The 18,744-nt window shown below is 34.6% G+C and overlaps 2 protein-coding genes and 1 pseudogene across 5 annotated transcripts; 2 read left to right on the top strand and 1 right to left on the bottom strand.

Annotated features, from left to right (window-relative positions):
* The first annotated feature begins 616 nt into the window (after positions 1–616).
* On the top strand, positions 617–3,654 carry LOC110650063 (arogenate dehydrogenase 1, chloroplastic). 4 transcript variants are annotated; one of them, XM_058142350.1, is made up of 7 exons: positions 617–1,062; positions 1,184–1,352; positions 1,444–1,599; positions 2,434–2,516; positions 2,605–2,674; positions 2,812–2,886; positions 3,597–3,654. In XM_058142350.1, exons 1-7 carry the CDS (start codon positions 890–892, stop codon positions 3,603–3,605), a joined length of 735 nt encoding a protein of 244 aa, XP_057998333.1. In that variant the 5' UTR covers positions 617–889; the 3' UTR covers positions 3,606–3,654. The 4 variants fall into 4 exon arrangements, with proteins under 4 accessions (XP_057998333.1, XP_021660550.2, XP_021660549.2 ...); XM_021804858.2 differs by lacking the exon at positions 3,597–3,654 and adding an exon at positions 3,001–3,225 and having other exon boundaries at positions 619–1,062; positions 1,444–1,542; XM_021804857.2 differs by lacking the exon at positions 3,597–3,654 and adding an exon at positions 3,001–3,225 and having other exon boundaries at positions 620–1,062.
* Positions 3,655–3,918: 264 nt separating this feature from the next.
* Positions 3,919–8,980, bottom strand: LOC110650065 (protein RETICULATA-RELATED 6, chloroplastic-like; annotated as a pseudogene).
* Positions 8,981–12,377: 3,397 nt separating this feature from the next.
* On the top strand, positions 12,378–16,902 carry LOC110650064 (uncharacterized). The gene is made up of 9 exons (XM_021804861.2): positions 12,378–12,714; positions 12,806–12,937; positions 13,062–13,114; positions 13,911–13,964; positions 14,184–14,444; positions 14,544–14,606; positions 15,538–15,606; positions 15,690–15,735; positions 16,467–16,902. The coding sequence occupies exons 1-9, from the start codon at positions 12,681–12,683 to the stop codon at positions 16,529–16,531; spliced, it is 777 nt and encodes a 258-aa protein (XP_021660553.2). The 5' UTR covers positions 12,378–12,680; the 3' UTR covers positions 16,532–16,902.
* Positions 16,903–18,744: the final 1,842 nt, after the last annotated feature.

Raw genomic sequence — 18,744 nt, 5'->3', positions numbered from 1 at the left:
TTCAGAATACCTATAAAAGAGTAAGAAAATTTTCACTATCATCTTTTATTATTGTCTTTTGGAAATTAAATTAATAAGAATAAGATTATCGATTATTCTATTTTATAAAATACAATTATTACAGAATAATAATTTAATATTATAAAATAATTTTTGTATGATACATATTTAAAGATACAAAATATTTTAAACATGATAAGAATGTTTTAAAATTAGGAGTAAAATATAATAATGATAATTGATAATATAATAATAGATTAAATTTAATAGATAATTAGAATATATATATGTTATAATAATATTATATTATATTTAATAAATTAATATAAAATTATATATAAATAAATTAAAATATAAGTATACATGCAATGCACGTTTAGTAAAGATTAGTTAAATTTAAATTGATAAAAATTTATTTTGAATTAAATTAAAATTATATTAAAACCGATTAATTTGATTCCATCAGATTCTAGATCAAACAAATTTTTCCTTAAAAATATTAATATCTTAATTATTAAATTTATCAAAATCACACTAAATTAGGAATGAGATCCTATAAAATTAAACCCTTCGATCTAATGCCAATTAGCCCTAACTCTTTGAATCGAACAGACCCGACACATGTCTACTCCAAATCATAAGATCTTTGATAATATCTCAGCCACCAGCCAGCAAACCATATTTCAGGTCCGACACCGAAAGATAAAAACATAAGAGTACTGAATAAATCCAATAAATGGATCTCCAAATTCGTCCATGGATATCTTTGGTCCTAGTCAAGAAAGGCTCCTATTAAAAGCGCTCTAACCCACAGCTCTTAGCCCCATGTTATTCTCTCTCTCTCTCTCTCTCTCTCTCTCTCTCTCTCTGAAACACCACCACCACCACCATGTCTACTTCATCTTCTTGCCAATCTTCAACTCTTAAATTAGGCATAATAGGCTTTGGCCCCTTTGCACAGTTCTTGGCGAAAACCATGATCAAACAAGGCCATACATTGAGGGCAACTTCTCGTTCAGATCACTCTCAGCTCTGTCAAGACTTGGGTATCTCATACTTCAGGTAAAAAGTACTACAAACATGTATTCAAACACAAATAGATGTCTCTTTACATTTGCTTGTATCTGCAACAGTTATATATACATATCTGTCCTCTATAATTCTGCTTATTATGCACTTCTAGGGATGCAATCACATTTCTTGAAGCAGACAACGATGTCATCTTGATTTGCACATCAATCCTATCTCTACCAGAGGTGCTCAAGTCAATGCCACTCCATGGTCTAAAACGGCAAACCCTCTTTGCCGACGTTTTATCGGTGAAAGAGTACCCAAGAGATCTTCTATTGAAAGTACTAATAGAGTTGAGAATGTTTTGTAATCTTCATGGCTAACAAAATTCCTATGAGTATTAAAAGGCATGTGTAATTATGTATCCTTTAGGTACTGCCAGAGGAATCAGATATACTGTGTACTCACCCTATGTTTGGACCAGAGAGTGCGAAAGATGGGTGGAAAGATCTAGCCTTTGTCTACGACAAGGTTAGAGTGAAGGATGAAGCTACATGCTCAAGTTTTCTGAGAATTTTCGAAAATGAGGTATTTTCTTTTTTCATCATGTAATCACCAAGATAACTTTACTTTTGTCCTAAAGCTGACACAGCAATCTACAACAACTGATAAGGAGAAAAGTCATTGTTTTTGTCTAAGAAAAGGATAGAACATTACATTTTATGCACGCAAGCATGAGGACATACATTAGCCAAACTCAAACAGACAAATGAGCACACTGTACACAGTTGTATGTCTTTACCACAAATTAAATGTATTGTCTTGTCATCATATGAGTGGCTGAATCCTAGAAAATGAAATGCATTGTCTTGTCATCATATTGTCTTGTCCTTTTCTTAGACAAATGAGCACACTGTACACTAGTATCAACAAGAATGAAATGTATGAACATGAAACTTGTTCAACTCAAGTCAAATAGTAACTTAGCCAATTACAACATCAGACCAATACTAATTACCATGCACTTTTCAGCAGCAAGTAGCCATTAAAATTCCTTTCCAGTTCCTTTTCTGGATGTGCCAAGTTATCTAAACCTTCAACTTTTGTTTCTTACTTTGAAGAACCTTTTTTTTTAACAAAAAAAGAAAGGTCTTTGCATGTCATTTTACGCCAACTAATACTCGTAGATCACAGACCAAATGCATAATTAGATTGGGTTTTCACCTGTTATGTAACTTAATAACTTGAAAAACCATAATTTTAATCCTATACTCATTCTGTATTGTTTAATGATTTTAGTGGACAGTAGGCCAAATTTGTACACCTATATTGTCATTATTTTAATGTACAAAAGTTATTGCTTTATACATTTTTAAATTGGAAATTGTTGTACATATTGCTGTTTGTCTATATATTGGCCAGGGATGCAGAATGCTGGAGATGTCTTGTGAAGAGCATGATAAAATGGCGGCTAGAAGTCAATTTCTTACTCATACCATAGGCAGGTAAAATGTTTTTGTTTGACCAACCAAAAAAAAAAAAGAAACACTGGAAAACAAAGCACCCAAACTTAAGCTTCTTCCTATCTGACAGGGTTTTGTCAGAAATGGAGATCAAATCCACACCTATAAGTACAAAAGGCTTTGAGTCACTTGTTCAATTAGTATGTTCAACTACCTAATCTTTCATTAAATGTTCCTTTTTTTTTTTTTTTCCCTTACTGTGTGTTCTAACCAATTAAATGGAGCAAAAATAACAAGATGAAAAAGAATAAATAAACTGTTTTTTTACTTTTGGCAGAAAGAGGGCACTGTGAAGGATAGCTTTGATCTTTTTAGTGGGTTATTCCTTTGTAATAGATTTGCCAAAGAAGAGGTAACAACTATTACCTACTCTACCATGATTTTAATATTGATTATGGATTATTTCAGTTTTTATGAATATGTTGATATATGAATATTCAAGGTTTGCTAAAAACTTGTGATGCAGCTAAAGAACCTAGAAATTTCCTTTGAAAAGGTTAAGCTGAAGCTTCTAGATATGATGAATGTGAGGCAGGATATAAATGACTCCAACCTTTGATGTAGATGACTCTTGCCAACAAAAATGAACTTAGAATTTAAAATATTAAGTTTTGTACTCTAGTATTTTTGCAAGTAGAGACAAGCTAATGATGTATTTTTAGATTACCTTTTCAAATACAATTCCATAGGAGATTTGCATCTATACTTTGTTTACAACATTATATATGCATGTGTTTCATACAAAATCATAGCTACATGGATCCAAATCTTTCCAAATCACAGTCATATTAAAATACGCGGCTCTTGTAAGGATGATTTGAGTAATTTATACAAAAAAATAAAGGATCCTTTCAGTAGTGTGATTTTGGCAGGTTAAGGCTTGGTAAATTTGTTGATTTTACGGTTTGTACCTGAAGAAAAGTTTACGCATTTGTAGTATGAATGGTTTTTGAACTGGATGTAATTTGAGGACGGAGTAACTTTTGCCTTCCATTATTGGAAAATGATTGCACAGCGGCAACTTAATATTCTGATTTATTGTTTGTTTGAGCTGTCAAGTAGCTTAACTAAGGGAAGGAGAATAGGAAAAACATGCAAGAAGTGCAGCTTGGGATGTTCAGATGAGCACAGCGCTTAATAGAGCAAGGAAAAGAAAGAAGTTGGGTGCTGACTAGGTGCCAGACAATAATCAAGGTACTGTAGAAGCAGAATCAGAGAGAAGTAAGAAACAATAAATCCTACAAGGTTTACATGCCTTAGAATGCTAATTCAAGATGATATTCCGTTATTCAAGTTAGAAAATAACTCCTACAACCGGTATTTATAACACTCTATGGAATCCTAAATGCAAATCATAATAAACAACTATTTAAAAATCAAAAGATAATAAAACACTAAATTTTTTAAAAATTTTGAAGATCATGTATTTAAATGTAACTAAACTAAGAGAATACCTTCTTGAGTTTACAATTCTGCCTCTGCTTACAAATTCACACAACTTAAAAAAATAAATGAAATAAATGTAAATCCAAACTAGAGACTCCACCTATAGAACTACATAAACTATGAATTCATTAAAGTTCACTTGTGGAACTAAAATGCCAAAATCAAAACATCAAGTGGAATAGACTGAAATTCCTCCTCAGAGTTTGAATAGCATGGAAGAGATCTGTCTGACAGACAGCCCAAGGATTTTGCAATTCATTCCACTGAAATAAGTATTCCTGGAGTTATTAAATAAAACTTACATCATATGCAATTCTCCACGTGCTATGCAACTGAATCTTGTGTGTTGACCTTATAATTTCCAAAATTTGAAAGAATTATATTGACAAATTTGCAGAAAGGTTATAAAAGATATGAACAGACAATTTGAAATCCATTTCTTTTGGTTCGCTCTCAGCAGCTTTGGAAGAATACAAATTAGTATTATATGGAAGTGGAAGAATCACCTTATTGATTCTTGATTTCATTGATACTCGCATCCTGTGAGCTGTTGCATCCAACTATAGCTTCAGTAGCAGAACCCGGTGTATGATATGAGGATGATTTACCATTCTTACCATGCAATCCCGAATAGCGAGCAAGATCGACCCATTGCTGCAGCATGCAAAGCAAGGACAAAATTAACATCATTCTAAAAAAGACAATATTCAAAGACTATGCTATCATCAGTTCTGCATGCACAAATATTAATCATCTTTGACTATAGTTTTCCAAGAAAATGTCTTACTTTAATTACTTCCATAATAGTTTATAAATCGGTGAAGTCATGACTTCTAGCTATGCTTATGCTAGAACTTGCGGTAAGTCAAGAGGGTTCTAACCTGGGTTCCCCAGTAGGAGTTTATTGTCCGAACAACAAATGATAGCATATCTACAAGTAATGTCTGAGAAGCAAATGCATCAGAAATCCGATGCTCGACTATTCCAGCAATAATCTGCATGATAATTGTTAAAATATTAAACAAATACTTAAAAGAATTTAGAAACATAAGCATCATGTAAGCTTCTCAATCTCTAAGCCTCTAATTATTGGCCTACACAGCTTTCTTTTAAAAGGATCGAAGGGGGATTGGGCGCAACAAGGGTTTACCTGCAAGAGCGAGGTTTTGGTGGTTGTGGGAGTGCATCCCCGCTGTTTAGTGCCCTTTGCATTTCATTTTGGAACAAAAAAGATAATAAATACTGTAGCATTGAAGTATTGTCGCTTTGCCAGCCTTACTTGAAGCTCTAGCACAAGTATGCTATTAAAATTTAAAAAGAACACAGCACATGGTTCTAACCCACACGTTCATGCATTGTGGACTAGCAATGAACTATAAATCTTTCACCTTATTTCAAAAAATTCTTGTATTAGACTTTAACTCAATTTGAAATGGATCACCAGAGGCACTGCAGATACTAAACTCATGAATTTAACTCAATTTAATACAAGAATTAAATAGATAAATTTAATCTTTCGCCAAATGTGATTTGTAGAATGTTTTATAATGCAAATGACAAATCAAATATCACGCAGCAAAAAAAAAAAAATCTTTATTCTTCGCCTGGTATCGCAGATTTGCTGATGTTCCTAGGAAGCATCCATAAACAACTGCTGTTTTAAGTATCGGTGATCTTTTAGTTCGTTGATTAGTAACCAATGCTAGGTTAATTAATTTGCGAATTGCATGCAAAATACTCGAGGCAGCCACAGCCCCAACACCGGAGATAAATCCACCACAAGAGAGTTTCAGACCACCAAAAAGCACTGATGCAAATCTGTGACTGAGATTCCAGTCCTTCCCTGGAAGATTTTTTTGAAATGCATTATCAGGAATAGATCCAAGAAGACCCTTCAAAAACTCCTTGTTGTCAGGCCTATTCCTCTCATCAGCATATGAAAGGAACGACAGAGTTGGGGCAGGAAGCCACACAGTAAAAAAATAACCACTATTCCCCTGACAGTGTCTGTAATAACATAGTCAAGCTCTTCAAAGGAATTTTCTTTACACCTTTCATACTGTGCTTAGAGAGTAGTGGTGATTGATATGGCCTCTTCTATAGCTAATCTATGCAAGAATTTGGGATCTGCCAACAGTTTTTCCCTGAAACCTCTGCACAAAAAATAGCTATGGTCAAGTTGAGCATCTATACAATTTCACCTTCCCTACCATGAACTATTCTTTTCCATAGCATCACTTATTGAACAAAAGATGAGGCTCCACTTGCACAATGAAAGGTTTTCGCTAAGCATGCACAGTAATCTCATGCTGGACAATTTTTCACTTCCAGAAAGCAAGCATACCTCGAAACTATGACCAAGTTCCTTAAGCAGAGGATATTGCTCTAGATTGAAGAAATTCTGCAGTACCTCCGGTAATACTAAATCAAGATTAAGTCCTTCCTGAATGTCCTGATAAGCACGGCAGAATATTGTTTCATCAGGAGAAAATACACCCTCATATAGATGGTGCTTACAAAAGTAACTTTTATACTCAACTCATCTCAACTAAGCTTTTATCCCAAAAATTTATTGAAGTCAGCTATATGAATTCTCTTTCTCTGCTCTAAACGATTTTGGATTAAATCCTCTTCTAGGTCATGGGTCATGTTGTACTACTCTCCTCCAAGTCAGTTTAGGTATATTCCTTCTTTTCTTTCTATAATTTAAAAATAACTTGCAAATGCAGAGAAGAAACAACAGACAATTTATTTATTTATTTTTTAAATCCAAAACAAACAATAGAAGATTTATTTCTTATACTGTAGCACTTCAGCTTACCTGGGGTAGGGCATCTTGCCTCCTGCCAGCTGCATTCATCACTCAAGCAATTTCTGCTGCAGGATGTGGCAGCAGAATACCACACAAAAATCAGCAACAGGAACTTCTCCCTCTCTTCGAATGAATTGCCTTTCAGGATCAAGTAATATAACTAGTTGGTTCTTCTTCTGTATCTTTTTGGAAATTCTTGCTGGCAGCCCAGTACCTTTTGATCCATGCATAAAATGGCTTGCACCTGTCACCAATACAAGCATATCTTTGGCTCCTCCATCAAACATTGCTTGTAAAATAATTTGGGACATAGTGTAATCCTCAACTACTTTTGATTGTGCAGGTAAGTATGAGCTTGGCCCATAAGGAACAGAATGATTTGGAGAGTTCATAGCAATTAACCTGAGTGAAATTGAAGTGAATCCTGAGATAAAGCCTGAACCAGGTGGAGGAACATATAAAGCCTGAGAATACCTTTAGCGTGGACTGTCCGTATAACCTGTAAAGATGAATCAGATCATTCTACCACAAATGATGCATGAATTAAAAGAACAAACTAAGTGAAAATCTCAACACTTTGATAGGAAAGAAGAAAGATGAGCATACAGTTTGTTCCTCAGATACCCATAAATCCACCAAAACATAAAACACAAGACACAAGAAGCATAGAACAAAAAAAATGACAGAAAAATGCAATCCAATCCAATTTAAAATGTGTAACAGTATTTTTTCAATAAAAATATTCATGGGTAATGTTAATTATTGTTACAATAGTCATTTATCAACTTCTCAAGCCACTCAATCAATCATATCAAAGATGAGAGACGATAGCACAAGTAATTAAACTAGTTTTTAGGCGACTCAATGCTAGCGCAAGGAAACAAATAGTTAGAATCAAGTCAGAATGTAGACAACTTCTTGAGAATAACCAAATTGAATTAACAAGTGAAAGGGTAAATGATATTGAACCATTTTAATCCGATCGGTTAATTGTTCTGATGGTAGATTCTCACTATAAGCCAACACAATAAAAAAGAAGGTATCAACAGAGTGCAGATAATGAGAGTAATCATCCCGATGGCGTCTCTATTCTGTCAAAGAAGCCTACAACAAACTGGGGAGGAATTCTAACCGTTTAAAGAGGGAGCAAATCAAGGAAATGGATAAAGGGTAGGCAAGGAGGCTGATTGAAATGGCAGCATTTGATCCTCAACTGAATAGATAGTTTTGTTCTTCACAGCACATACCTTACTATGTTGTTCTCTAGCACATAGATCAAAATGAACAATCTACCCATTTACGTATTGACACCCATAAAAGAATAGCAATAACCTTAAGTGGAGTACCGCAAGCAACAATCCGAACTCCATTGTCACGGCAACAACTCAACAGAGGCTCATACTCTTGCCATCGCTGAGGCGGCCAATATGACAAATAAGACTTAAAGGTTTCCCCATCTATGCTGCCACCAAATATACTCTTCAATATCGAAGATTTCTTTGCATACAATTACAAATATCAAAATTCAAGTACCTTCTATCCATATATTGATTAAGCTGCGGCTGCAAGTCACAAGGGTTTGCCTCCATAGCTAAAGAAATGGATTTCTCATTCTCAACGCATCGTTTCCTCAAATTCTTAAAAATTTCAAGCTCCAATTCCTTATCGTCTTTTACAGGCAATTTCAAGCTCCAATTCCTCGTCGTCTTTTACAGGCACTTGCTCCGCTTCACCTAAATACACAATCCTCGCATTCATTAGCTTCTCCCACACTTTCCTCTTATCCTTCCGAACCGCCAACGGCTCCCTATCGCCGTCGAGTCATAAATCCTTGAACTTATCTCCCCCGCCTTCTTCTCCGCTTCCACCGACGGCGATTGAGTAGGACGAGAAAAGGAATAATCCGGAGGCCTGTTGATGTCTGCAGCTTTGGACGCGGCGGATTGGAGGATCGACGCATCGAGAGCGAGGAGTGGAGTGAGTAACACGCGGCGGCTGCTTGCGTTTTGACTTTGACCATCGGCGGGAGGATGGCGGGAATGGATAGAGAGGGTGACGTTGCGCGGGAACTTTCTGGAGGAAAATTGGCGGCGAAGAAGCGGCCTGGGTGGAGAGGAGTAGCCCATGCGTACGGCGGTGGTCTACAGGCGAGGCCTCGTTGTGTGTGGGCGTGGGGCTTCTTTAGCATAGTGACACATGGACGTTCTTGGTGTGGTGTGAGCCATTCTGGTTCTATTAAAAAAAAAAAAAAAGGAGAAACTAAATTTTGTAAGTTGTAACATGGAAATTGCGTGGGTTTTGTTTTATTTTTGAGATTTTATAAATTACACTAATATCATATATATAATAAATTTATTAAATATGTAAGTATCAATTAGTTTTTATTAGTTTTTTATTATATTACTAATTAGTAAATTATTATTATTTTTCATCTAATTTTTTATTATATAAATATTATTTATACTAATAAAGATTAGAGTAAAATTAAAAATATTTTTTTTTTATAATTGGAAGCCAAATTTTAACTATTATACACAAAAAATACAAAATGAGACAATTGTCTCAAATATAAATTTCAATTCGAGTTTGATTAAAAAAAAATAATTTGATTTTAACCTTTAAAAAAATGGAAATGAATCATAAAACTCGAAAGATAAAGGAATTTATCCTTTATTAAAGCATCCTTCTAGGCATATTTTTTTTTTCCCATTGACAACAAGCGTCATATTTAATTTTTTTTTTAATTACAGAAACTCTCTTTAAAATTTATTTTATTATATTTTTTTAATATTTTAAAATTAATTCTTTTTGTTAAAATTTTCTAATGAACCAGTATTTTAGTCCCCATTTTAAAATTACAATTTATTTATCATATATTTTAGTTGTTAACACTTTTAAATTAAATTATAGCTTAAATTCTATACTTTGGACTTCATTTGTTCCCATTATCTATGTTGAAGATCTAATTAATCCGGACACGAGACATTGGAATATTTCTCTTCTGCATGCAAAATTCTCTCCAAATGTTTGTAAGGAGATCTTGAAAATCCCTCTTAGTGATGGCACTAGAGAGACGAAAAGGGTGTGGCACTATTCCAGAAATGGAGTGGCATAAGTTAAATCTATGTACTTCCCCTTGAAGAAGGTTCAAGCTAGTCACTCTATTCCTTCTTTTTCATCTACTTCAACGCCGAAATTCTGGCATTTGATTTGGCATCTTCCTATCCCCCAAAAAGTTCGAAATTTCATCTGGCGAGTCTCTCACAATTCTTTAGCTACGAAGGAGAATCTCTTTAAAAGGGGCTATTCTAATTCCTCTATTTGTCCTTTGTGTAATGATTCAATAGAGTCTCTACAACACCCCATGTTCTTTTGTCAGCATGCCAGGGCAGAGTGGGTTGGATCTTTCTTGGGCTTATTTCCTCCTAATGATGGATCTCTCTCATTCAAAGAATTGTTGCAAAGGCTCAACGTAGTAGACTTTAATTAGGACCAGAGAGAGAATAGAGGAGCTTGCTTAATAAGTTAGCACATACGGGAAACAAGAAATTCGGCTATTTTTGAAGGGGTTATTCCAAATTCTAGATGGACTATAATCCGAGCTCTAAATGATTTTAAAGGGTTGTAATTAGTAGTAGCTTCGCAACCACATTCTTTGCCTTCTTCACAAAATCCTCATATGCTTAGTCCTTCGTTTTGGGTACCTGTAGATGTTGGTTTGCTAAAAATCAATGTTGATGCTTCCTTTGACTATCATTCATTTTCTGAGGATTGTTGTTCGTAATTATCAGTGTAAGATGTTGGATGGTTGTGTTGAATCCTTCGTGAGTTCTTCCCCTCTTGCTGCAGAGGGGTTTGCGGTTAGGGTGGCTGTGTGTTTTGCTATCTCAAGGGGTTTCAATCCCTGCCTGATTGAATCTGATTCAATGCAGATGATTCAGTTATCGTCTTCTTAAGTCACTTCTTTGTGGGAACTTGAAGACTTTGTTCATGATATTCGATTGTATCTATGCACCTATCCTTGTATTAGTCTTGTTTATGTTCCTAGAGCAGCTAACAAATGTGCGATTTGGATAGCAAATAAGGCCAGAATTTGTGCTGTAAGGGCAGGCTGGGTAACAAATACTCTTGACCCTTTATTTTCTCTTTTACGAAAGGATCGTGCTGTAATGATCGACTCAAGAATAAAGTTTTCTTTTCAGACAAAAAAAAAAAAAACTTCATTTGCATTATTATTTTATAAAAACTTTTGTCTCATAAAATTTTGTGATATTTTATAATATTATATAACATATAGATTAAAAGTATTAATTTTAAAATTGTAAGGATAAAAGTGCAAATTGTGCTTAATTAGATTCCAATGTTTGCATAAAGGCGGTCTTCACACCTTTCAGAGATTGCTAAGAAAGAAAAAAAAAAAAAAAGAAGGGATATACAATTATATCTCAATCTTTTATTTAGAAGGGGAAAAAAGGAAAAATTTGAATGGAAAGTTATCGTATTATTATATATATTCATTAAACTAATTAATGTTGATTTTCATTAAGTCGCTAATTACAGTAGGTTGTTAATTGCATTGATGTGGCATGCTAATATAAGCATCATGTTTGATGTGGTACACTAATAAGAGCATCATATTTGATGTGACATGTTGATATCAATATAGTATATAATGTGATATTCTTATGTTAACGTGCCTTAATAATGTGATACTGACGTCAACATGTTACATTAAATATAACACTGATATTAGCATAACACGTCAGCATCACATAGACATACTAGCGTTAACCTTTTTTTTCTTTAAATTGTTAATGGTGCGATAGTTTAATTCTCGATTTATCATGAAACTTTTTGTTTAATCTTTGAATGGAAAAAGCTTTAAAATTAAGAGTACCAAATTATACCTTGCCCTAATCAAACATGAGAGTATCCATCATTCATAAGCTCATTTTTCACTTTTATGACTTTGTTAATTGCTCATTCTCTTTTTGGTTACTAACTCTGACCTTCAATACATTCTTTCTGATTTATACTATACAAAGACTAATCCTAAATTGAAATTGAAATTTAGATGAGTGACTTTATGGCCTAATCCTAAATTTCTATTTTCAAGAATCAAATTTAAAACAGTATCCACTTTTATATATGGCCCTTTCTTGTTTCAATTTTATTTCTAGAAGCAAATTTGTCTTTCTTCATATCATTGCAAAGAATTTAACTACCTTGAGCCAATTTTATTTTTCTAATAGCTTAAGGTTAAAATTAATTTTTTTAAATATATTAATTATAATATATTAAAAAATAATTATAAATTAAATTTAATTATAAAATATTAAAATAATAAAAAATTTTTATTAATAATATTTAAAATAATATTTTTATTCAAAAAAATAATTCTAATCTTTCATAGTCAAACCCATTCAGTCTAATAATCTATAACCTGCTCCTGCCTGCCACTGACCAAATGTTCATGTACAGGTCGTGCCTAAAGTTTGTATTCGGGCCTGCTGATCCATATCCACCTGAGCTATTAAATATAAAATCCATCGGACGCATAAAAGAAGAGACACGTTGGATAACAACAATAATGGTAATAATGAAAAGAGCAACCAGTGCACGTTAGCAGACGCTAATGAAAATCGAAAGCAGAAAAATGGCATGGCCCTGTGGGTGGAGAAACAGAGGAGCGTTGGCGGAAATTACAAAGACACTCTTCTCTCTCTCTTTCTCTAATCCAAACGTGTCGCTAGTCGCTACACTAACCAAACTAAACTCTCCTTTAATTCTCCCTTTTGCCCTCCTCAGCCCATACTCTATAAGTTCCTCTCCTCTCTCCTTCGTGCAAAAATCCTCCGTTTCCCTCGATTGTTGCCTCCTTCTCTCCTATGGAGTTCTTTGTTGCTCTCCAATCCTTTAACTGTAATGCTCTCGCTTTCCTCTCTCTATGTTCTGTGTCTAATCTTTTGTGATATCTGTTATGTTCTGTAGATTTTGATTCCTTCTGCTTCAGGTAAATTTTACGGCCCGTGCTTGACGGTTGGACGGAAGCTCATTTCTTCTCCGGTGAAGCAAAATGTGTCTCTCGTCTCGTGTGTGAAGGCGCCTGAAGCTGCGGCTACTGCTTCAGAGGCCAAATCTGATGGTGAGTTAGTTTCTTTAGCTGATGTTTCTGGCTAGTGCGTCTAGATTTGAGGTTATTGAGCTTTACTGTTTATGGATGGAAATGATGAGGTTGTTTATTTCTTCTTCTGCTGGTTCTGTGAAAGGTTCGTTGGAGAAGAGTTCTCTGCGAGGTGCAACTTTTCCTAATGGATTTGAAGTGAGTGCTCCTCTTTTAAGAGGTTTAATTGCTCTGCCTGATACTTTTATAGAACCTTCTCGTAGGAAATTGTATATTTGTTTTAACTGGAAATTTTTAGGGGCTGCTAGTTTTATGTGCAGCAGCATGACTGCAAAATATGGAAAATTTTGTTTAGTTGCTCCATTTTCTTAGTGACTCCAGACTCGCTCTGTATTCACCATAAAAGCCTAGTATTTGCCTTTAGGGTTTTGAAATTTGCCATTGCATTAGGAATTGCCATTTGTAGTTTGCGCATTGTGTTCTTATCTACTGCATGGTAGTTTGTTCAGATTATTAAGTTTAGGATGGACTTTGTCCTGATGACTAAACTTGGGGAACATAACATATTATTATAAAGGATCGTGTAAAGTGACTGCATGCCCCAGGTTCTGAGAGCGCCCTCTGCTCATATAGTCATGCTGTTTCATATATAGCAACTAACTTTAGGGCTTCTTTACTTGCAATAGAAAATGAAGGTTGGGGGTGGAGGGCGGGCGACTAGGCGGCGGCACAAGGAAGCATGGGGTGTGTATGATTAAACATATGTTCTCATTAATCTTGAATGTTTCATGCTCAGGACATGGACATTTTTCTGTAATCACCATTTGATAGTTGGAAATTACGGTATAATTTTCCCCCTTTCTCAAGTTTGACTTGTTTCAACTCTTTATTTTGGTTGTTTGGCATTGATTAATGTCACTTCATTTTGATTATAAGTGCTAGCTTCCAATGATTTGAAACATATGTACTTTGCTAACTGCTTTCAAATCATCAGGCATTGGTACTAGAGGTCTGTGATGAGACAGAGATTGCTGAACTCAAACTAAAGGTAAATACTTTTAAGTTTTGTCATGCATTTCTATGAAAAGCAATTCTTGTTGTTTGCTGATATAATTAAAAATGTCTATTTAAAGGCAAATGCTAGAATCAGCTTGACATTAAAAATAGTAGTGGCAAAAGCGTAATCCTTGTTTTATTATTTTCAGATATTTGAATTTATAAATTCATAAAACATTTATTTGACTGGTTATCTGCTCCTTTGTGATAGGTTGGGGATTTTGAAATGCATTTGCGCCGCAATGTTGGGGCTACAAAAGCTCCCTTGTCCAACATTTCACCTACAGAACCACCACCAATCCCAACTAAACCAATGGATGTATCAGCTTCTGTTGCCCCTACTCCATCACCACCAAAAACCTCTACAGAAAAAGCGACTCCATTTACTAATGTCTCATTTGGGAAGTCATCCAAATTAGCTGCCTTAGAGGCTTCTGGAGCCACTGGTTATGTTCTGGTTGCTTCTCCAACGGTAGGTAATATTACTGACGTTACCAGAGGGTGGGAGCAGTTTCATGATATCTTTTCTTTGTGAATGCTTAATAGAACATTTATATCACTTGCTTTCCAGGTTGGCTCATTCCGAAGGAACAGAACAGTGAAAGGAAAAAGGCAACCTCCCATCTTTAAAGAGGTATTGCCGTGTCATGCTTATTATCATTATATTTTGAATTTTTTGAGTTGAGAAATTTGTTGGTTACCACAAATAACTACCTTATATAAATTCAGTTAATTTATACAAGTTTAGTTTTTTAATTTTCCATTTATTTGAATTGCATCTATTTTGGGCTCTTTGGGACCAGATAACGGAAAGCAGTAAAGTACTAACCCTGGGCGTGTACGCCCAGAGCATGTATTCCTCTGGACCAGCTTGTGAGATCTTCATTTTCCAGGCCAAATTGCATGTCCAGCCTTCCCAAACTCAGTCTAACTTCCTATTTTGTTTAGTTAAAGATACAGGGGTAGTTTTAGGTGTTTCCTATTCCAAATGGGACCTATTTTAATTTTCTTATTCTACCTATGATTAGTTATTTAAGTTTCCTGTTTTAATTAGAATTCAGGTTTTTTTTTCCTATTTAATCTAGGATTCCTATTATAATTTGGTTTATCTAAACTTCCTTGTTAGTAGATTAATTTTCCTATTGGAATTAGGAGATTAAAATCTCTATAAATAGGCCTTAATTCTATGTATTTCAGTTCTAGTTTTTAGTCAATATAATTTTCAGCAAAGTCATTTTCTCTCAGTATATTGTGTATTGTGTGAGTAGTGTTCTTTGTGAGCTTCACGCTGCATCATATCTGCATTTTATTGTTTTCTTTTATTTCTAGCACAAAATTATGAGGTATAATTTTTTAGGATAAAATTCAAGCTATGTTACTCATTGCAGTTTGCCAGGATCTTTTGATAATCTGTTCTTTCCAATTTTGCATGATGCAGAGCAGAACTTAAATTCAAAATTTTGATATAATGCAAATGTAGAAATTGATTGTGTCATATAAGAATCTTATCATGGATTTTATTGGCTTGGTTCTAAATTCTGAAAATTTACAAATTCAATATATAGGGTGATATAATTAAAGAAGGACAGGTGATAGGGTATTTGGATCAATTTGGTACTGAACTTCCTGTGAAGGTAGCCTTTTGTTTTTACATCCTTACTCCGAGCTTTGCTTCAGTGATAAATGTGCCTTATTTTGGTGTTTGTTGATTGTGCAGTCAGATGTCGCTGGAGAAGTCTTAAAGCTCCTCTTTGATGATGGAGGTAATTATTTATTGCTATGCATATGGCTTTTGGCATCTTAATGTCTTGAATAATGTGATTAATGAATTCTACTCTGACACTAAACGAAAGGATGCCATTTGCATATCCTAGTTGGATTCAGTAAACCAAAACATGATTCTCATGATAGTTTCATCTAATTTGATCCAAGGTGGATTGGGTCTCTGAATAGTGACATCATTCTTTAAGGGGTTCAATGAAGTTCTGGTTGATGCTGAGCCTTGTCTTTTGGTACTTTAATTAATTGTGAACAAAAATGTGAAACTGATTTAATTTTCTTGATCTAAGCTTCTTGACGTCCTGTATGCTATGTTGTGCATTTTCTCTTGCTAGGCACTGATATGCTAAATTTTAGAATTAATTACTCAAATGACGCAACTCTTTTAAAAGAAGGTACCATTATGGAAAAAGTTCTGTACTCGCATGAACCTTATGTAGCAAATGCCTTTGGGTATGATGTAGCAACAGTTTTTTCTCAAATTCCTTGGATTCTAAGATGTTAATTTGTGCCTAATTGCTAAGATTTAGCTCCTTTGATGATGGTTGAGAAAGAAGACAGCCTTATCCAACAAACTTATTTTTCTGATAAGTTTCAGTATTAAATTGTTAAGGGTACGAAAATTTAGGAGTTACAACACAAGGATATGACAATGCATAGATACTGGTCAAATATAAAGTTTGTGAAAGTTTTTTATTTGTTAATGTTATTACAGATGCTGTTGGTTATGGAGACCCTCTTATTGCCGTCTTGCCATCATTTCATGGCATCAACCAGTGAACTTTCTGTCCTGTCTCCGGATCATGGAACTACTCATGGAAAGTTCTGAAGTAATGAAGATTGTTTTCCCTCATTACTTTGGTCTTTCCATCCTCTACTCTCTGATTTTGCAATTAGAAGACATACATTTTATGATGATCTGTACTTGGCTTTGTTGGTCAGTTTTATCAATCATATCTTGAAGAATAATTAAGTGAGAAGTGTAGTTTGAGAAGTTCGATATTTGTATAAGATAGTGTTTGTATACTAGTGAAGCTATAGATACCAGTTCCTTGTCATGGCAAATTGTATTTCTGAAAAACCAGTGTTCCATGAAAAGAACATTGAGGGCATTCTGACAATAAAATTTACGCATTGTTTCTGTTTTTTAATTTTCATATTTTATTGATTGTATGATTTTCTTTCTTGTTATCAATTACAATCCCCATAGCCATCATCTTTTGGGATAGTTATTCCCCCACATTTGTATGAACGTGTGTTAAAATATGTAAGTGGAAATTTATCATTTTCATTAGAGAATCTAGTTCTAAAGCACTGCATTATTTTGCTTTTTTAATATACATTATTTTGCTTTGTCAATACTTTTATTCAATTTTTTATACCATCTTTATATAAATTTTAAAATTAATTATGAATAAGTCTTTTTTTTTTTGGCGGAGATTATATCTAAGAAAGGCTGCAAACGGATTACTCTAGGCCATCCCATCCCAACTTGGTTAGCGCCGTTAAATTTGCTTAAAGTGCTGGCAAATTACGTATTGTGTATTAGTTCATTTCTAATCCATCCAATTATATGTGGGATATGTATCTCAACAGCAAAGATCTTTGAACTTTCTTCGGAGGATGAACCAATTCCTTCAACTCTTAACTTGCCAAAACTGCAGAAGAAGCCGGACGATAGCAACCATCGCAAAGCACATGTTGAAGATGCGCCTTCCGTTGCATAGAGAGCAGCTTTTTGCACTTGGAAGACACACCAGCCAACAAAGAACCATATGAATTTCCATATTCGGTGCCAAAAGAGAAGAGCTGCTATCCATTTCAAGCGCAACTTCCTATGCCATTTCAGTCGCAAAACAATCCACCACAACCTGCCTGACCTGGATTACCATGTGAAGCTCCATTAACAATAAGCATAATCCACCCTGGAATTGACCAGACCAACCGTGGTAATCCGACAACTGGCATTAGCAACGAAGTCCCCATTCCAGGTAGGCAAAGTCGTGCAGGTTCAATCGATAGAAACCGGGCAGATGATCTCCACATACAACCAGGTTCCAAAGACAATCCCGCAAAACATGAAGAGTCCATAATCCGTTGAGAGACCTGGAGCTTCCAAACCACCTCAGTAAGTAACATCACCAAGATCATGACTCACTACAGCATAAGCAGATTTCAAAGAAAACCCCCCAGAGGGGGAGGGCAACCAATAATTACCATCCAAATCTTCAATATCATCGGCATAAACAAAACACGGCCAACAGACTAAGAATATCATCATGTAAGAAGAAAGAACTTGCCAATCCCAACTTCCATTTGGGAGCCAAAACTCAGCTCGCATTTAGATATATAGATGATCCAGGACAATTAAATTAGGAATAAGAGGATCTTGAAGAAGCAATCAATTTGGCCAAAAAGCATTTTGAATCCTATTGAAGTCTTCTTAAAAAAAAAAAAAAGTTTCTATTTAAGTGTTTAATTACTTTTATATTATTTTTGCCTTTTGTTATGCATTATACTTAAAAAAAGTTACCAGTGGATTCCTAGATCTGTGGATAATAATACAGATTAGTGACAAAGCCACCCTTCTATTTTACTGTTAGTACAAAAACTCAAGTTTTAGCGACGGATTTAATGCGTTGCTAGAACCTGGTCTTATTTTTACCCCGGATGTTAAATTATCTAAGCTGCGCATAATATATTCTAATATTATTTATATAAATACATTGTACAACGTATAAGCATGTGCCTTATAGCTAAGATGAAAGATCAGAAAAATTATAATGGGCTTTGAGGTCCAAAGAGAGAGTGGGAGATTGAAATCTGCAACTGGAGAAAAGTAAATAGTCGGAGACAGAAGGTTCTTGGTCACAGAAAGATTAAGGGATGGTTGGGATGAAGTAGAAACTTGGAATTTTCTTTCCATGGAGCAATTGGTGTGTTAGCATAATTACAGCAATCAGCATGATTATAGGAGATTTGTGTAACATAAT

Source organism: Hevea brasiliensis, unplaced genomic scaffold (genome assembly GCF_030052815.1).
Source record: "Hevea brasiliensis isolate MT/VB/25A 57/8 unplaced genomic scaffold, ASM3005281v1 Scaf439, whole genome shotgun sequence".
NCBI lineage: Eukaryota > Viridiplantae > Streptophyta > Magnoliopsida > Malpighiales > Euphorbiaceae > Hevea > Hevea brasiliensis.
Note: the sequence above shows the minus strand (reverse complement) of the source record. Positions and strands in the feature narration are given on the sequence as shown.

Excerpts from the sequence above, each read along its gene's own strand:
- LOC110650063 (XM_021804857.2), top strand. The coding sequence starts at position 890 with ATGTCTACTTCATCTTCTTGCCAATCTTCAACTCTTAAATTAGGCATA. Across the intron at positions 2,675-2,811 it reads TTGAGTCACTTGTTCAATTA|AAAGAGGGCACTGTGAAGGA; the intron begins GTATGTTCAACT and ends TACTTTTGGCAG. Across the intron at positions 2,887-3,000 it reads ATAGATTTGCCAAAGAAGAG|CTAAAGAACCTAGAAATTTC; the intron begins GTAACAACTATT and ends CTTGTGATGCAG.
- LOC110650064 (XM_021804861.2), top strand. The coding sequence starts at position 12,681 with ATGGAGTTCTTTGTTGCTCTCCAATCCTTTAACT. Across the intron at positions 12,715-12,805 it reads TGCTCTCCAATCCTTTAACT|GTAAATTTTACGGCCCGTGC; the intron begins GTAATGCTCTCG and ends CTTCTGCTTCAG. Across the intron at positions 12,938-13,061 it reads TTCAGAGGCCAAATCTGATG|GTTCGTTGGAGAAGAGTTCT; the intron begins GTGAGTTAGTTT and ends GTTCTGTGAAAG.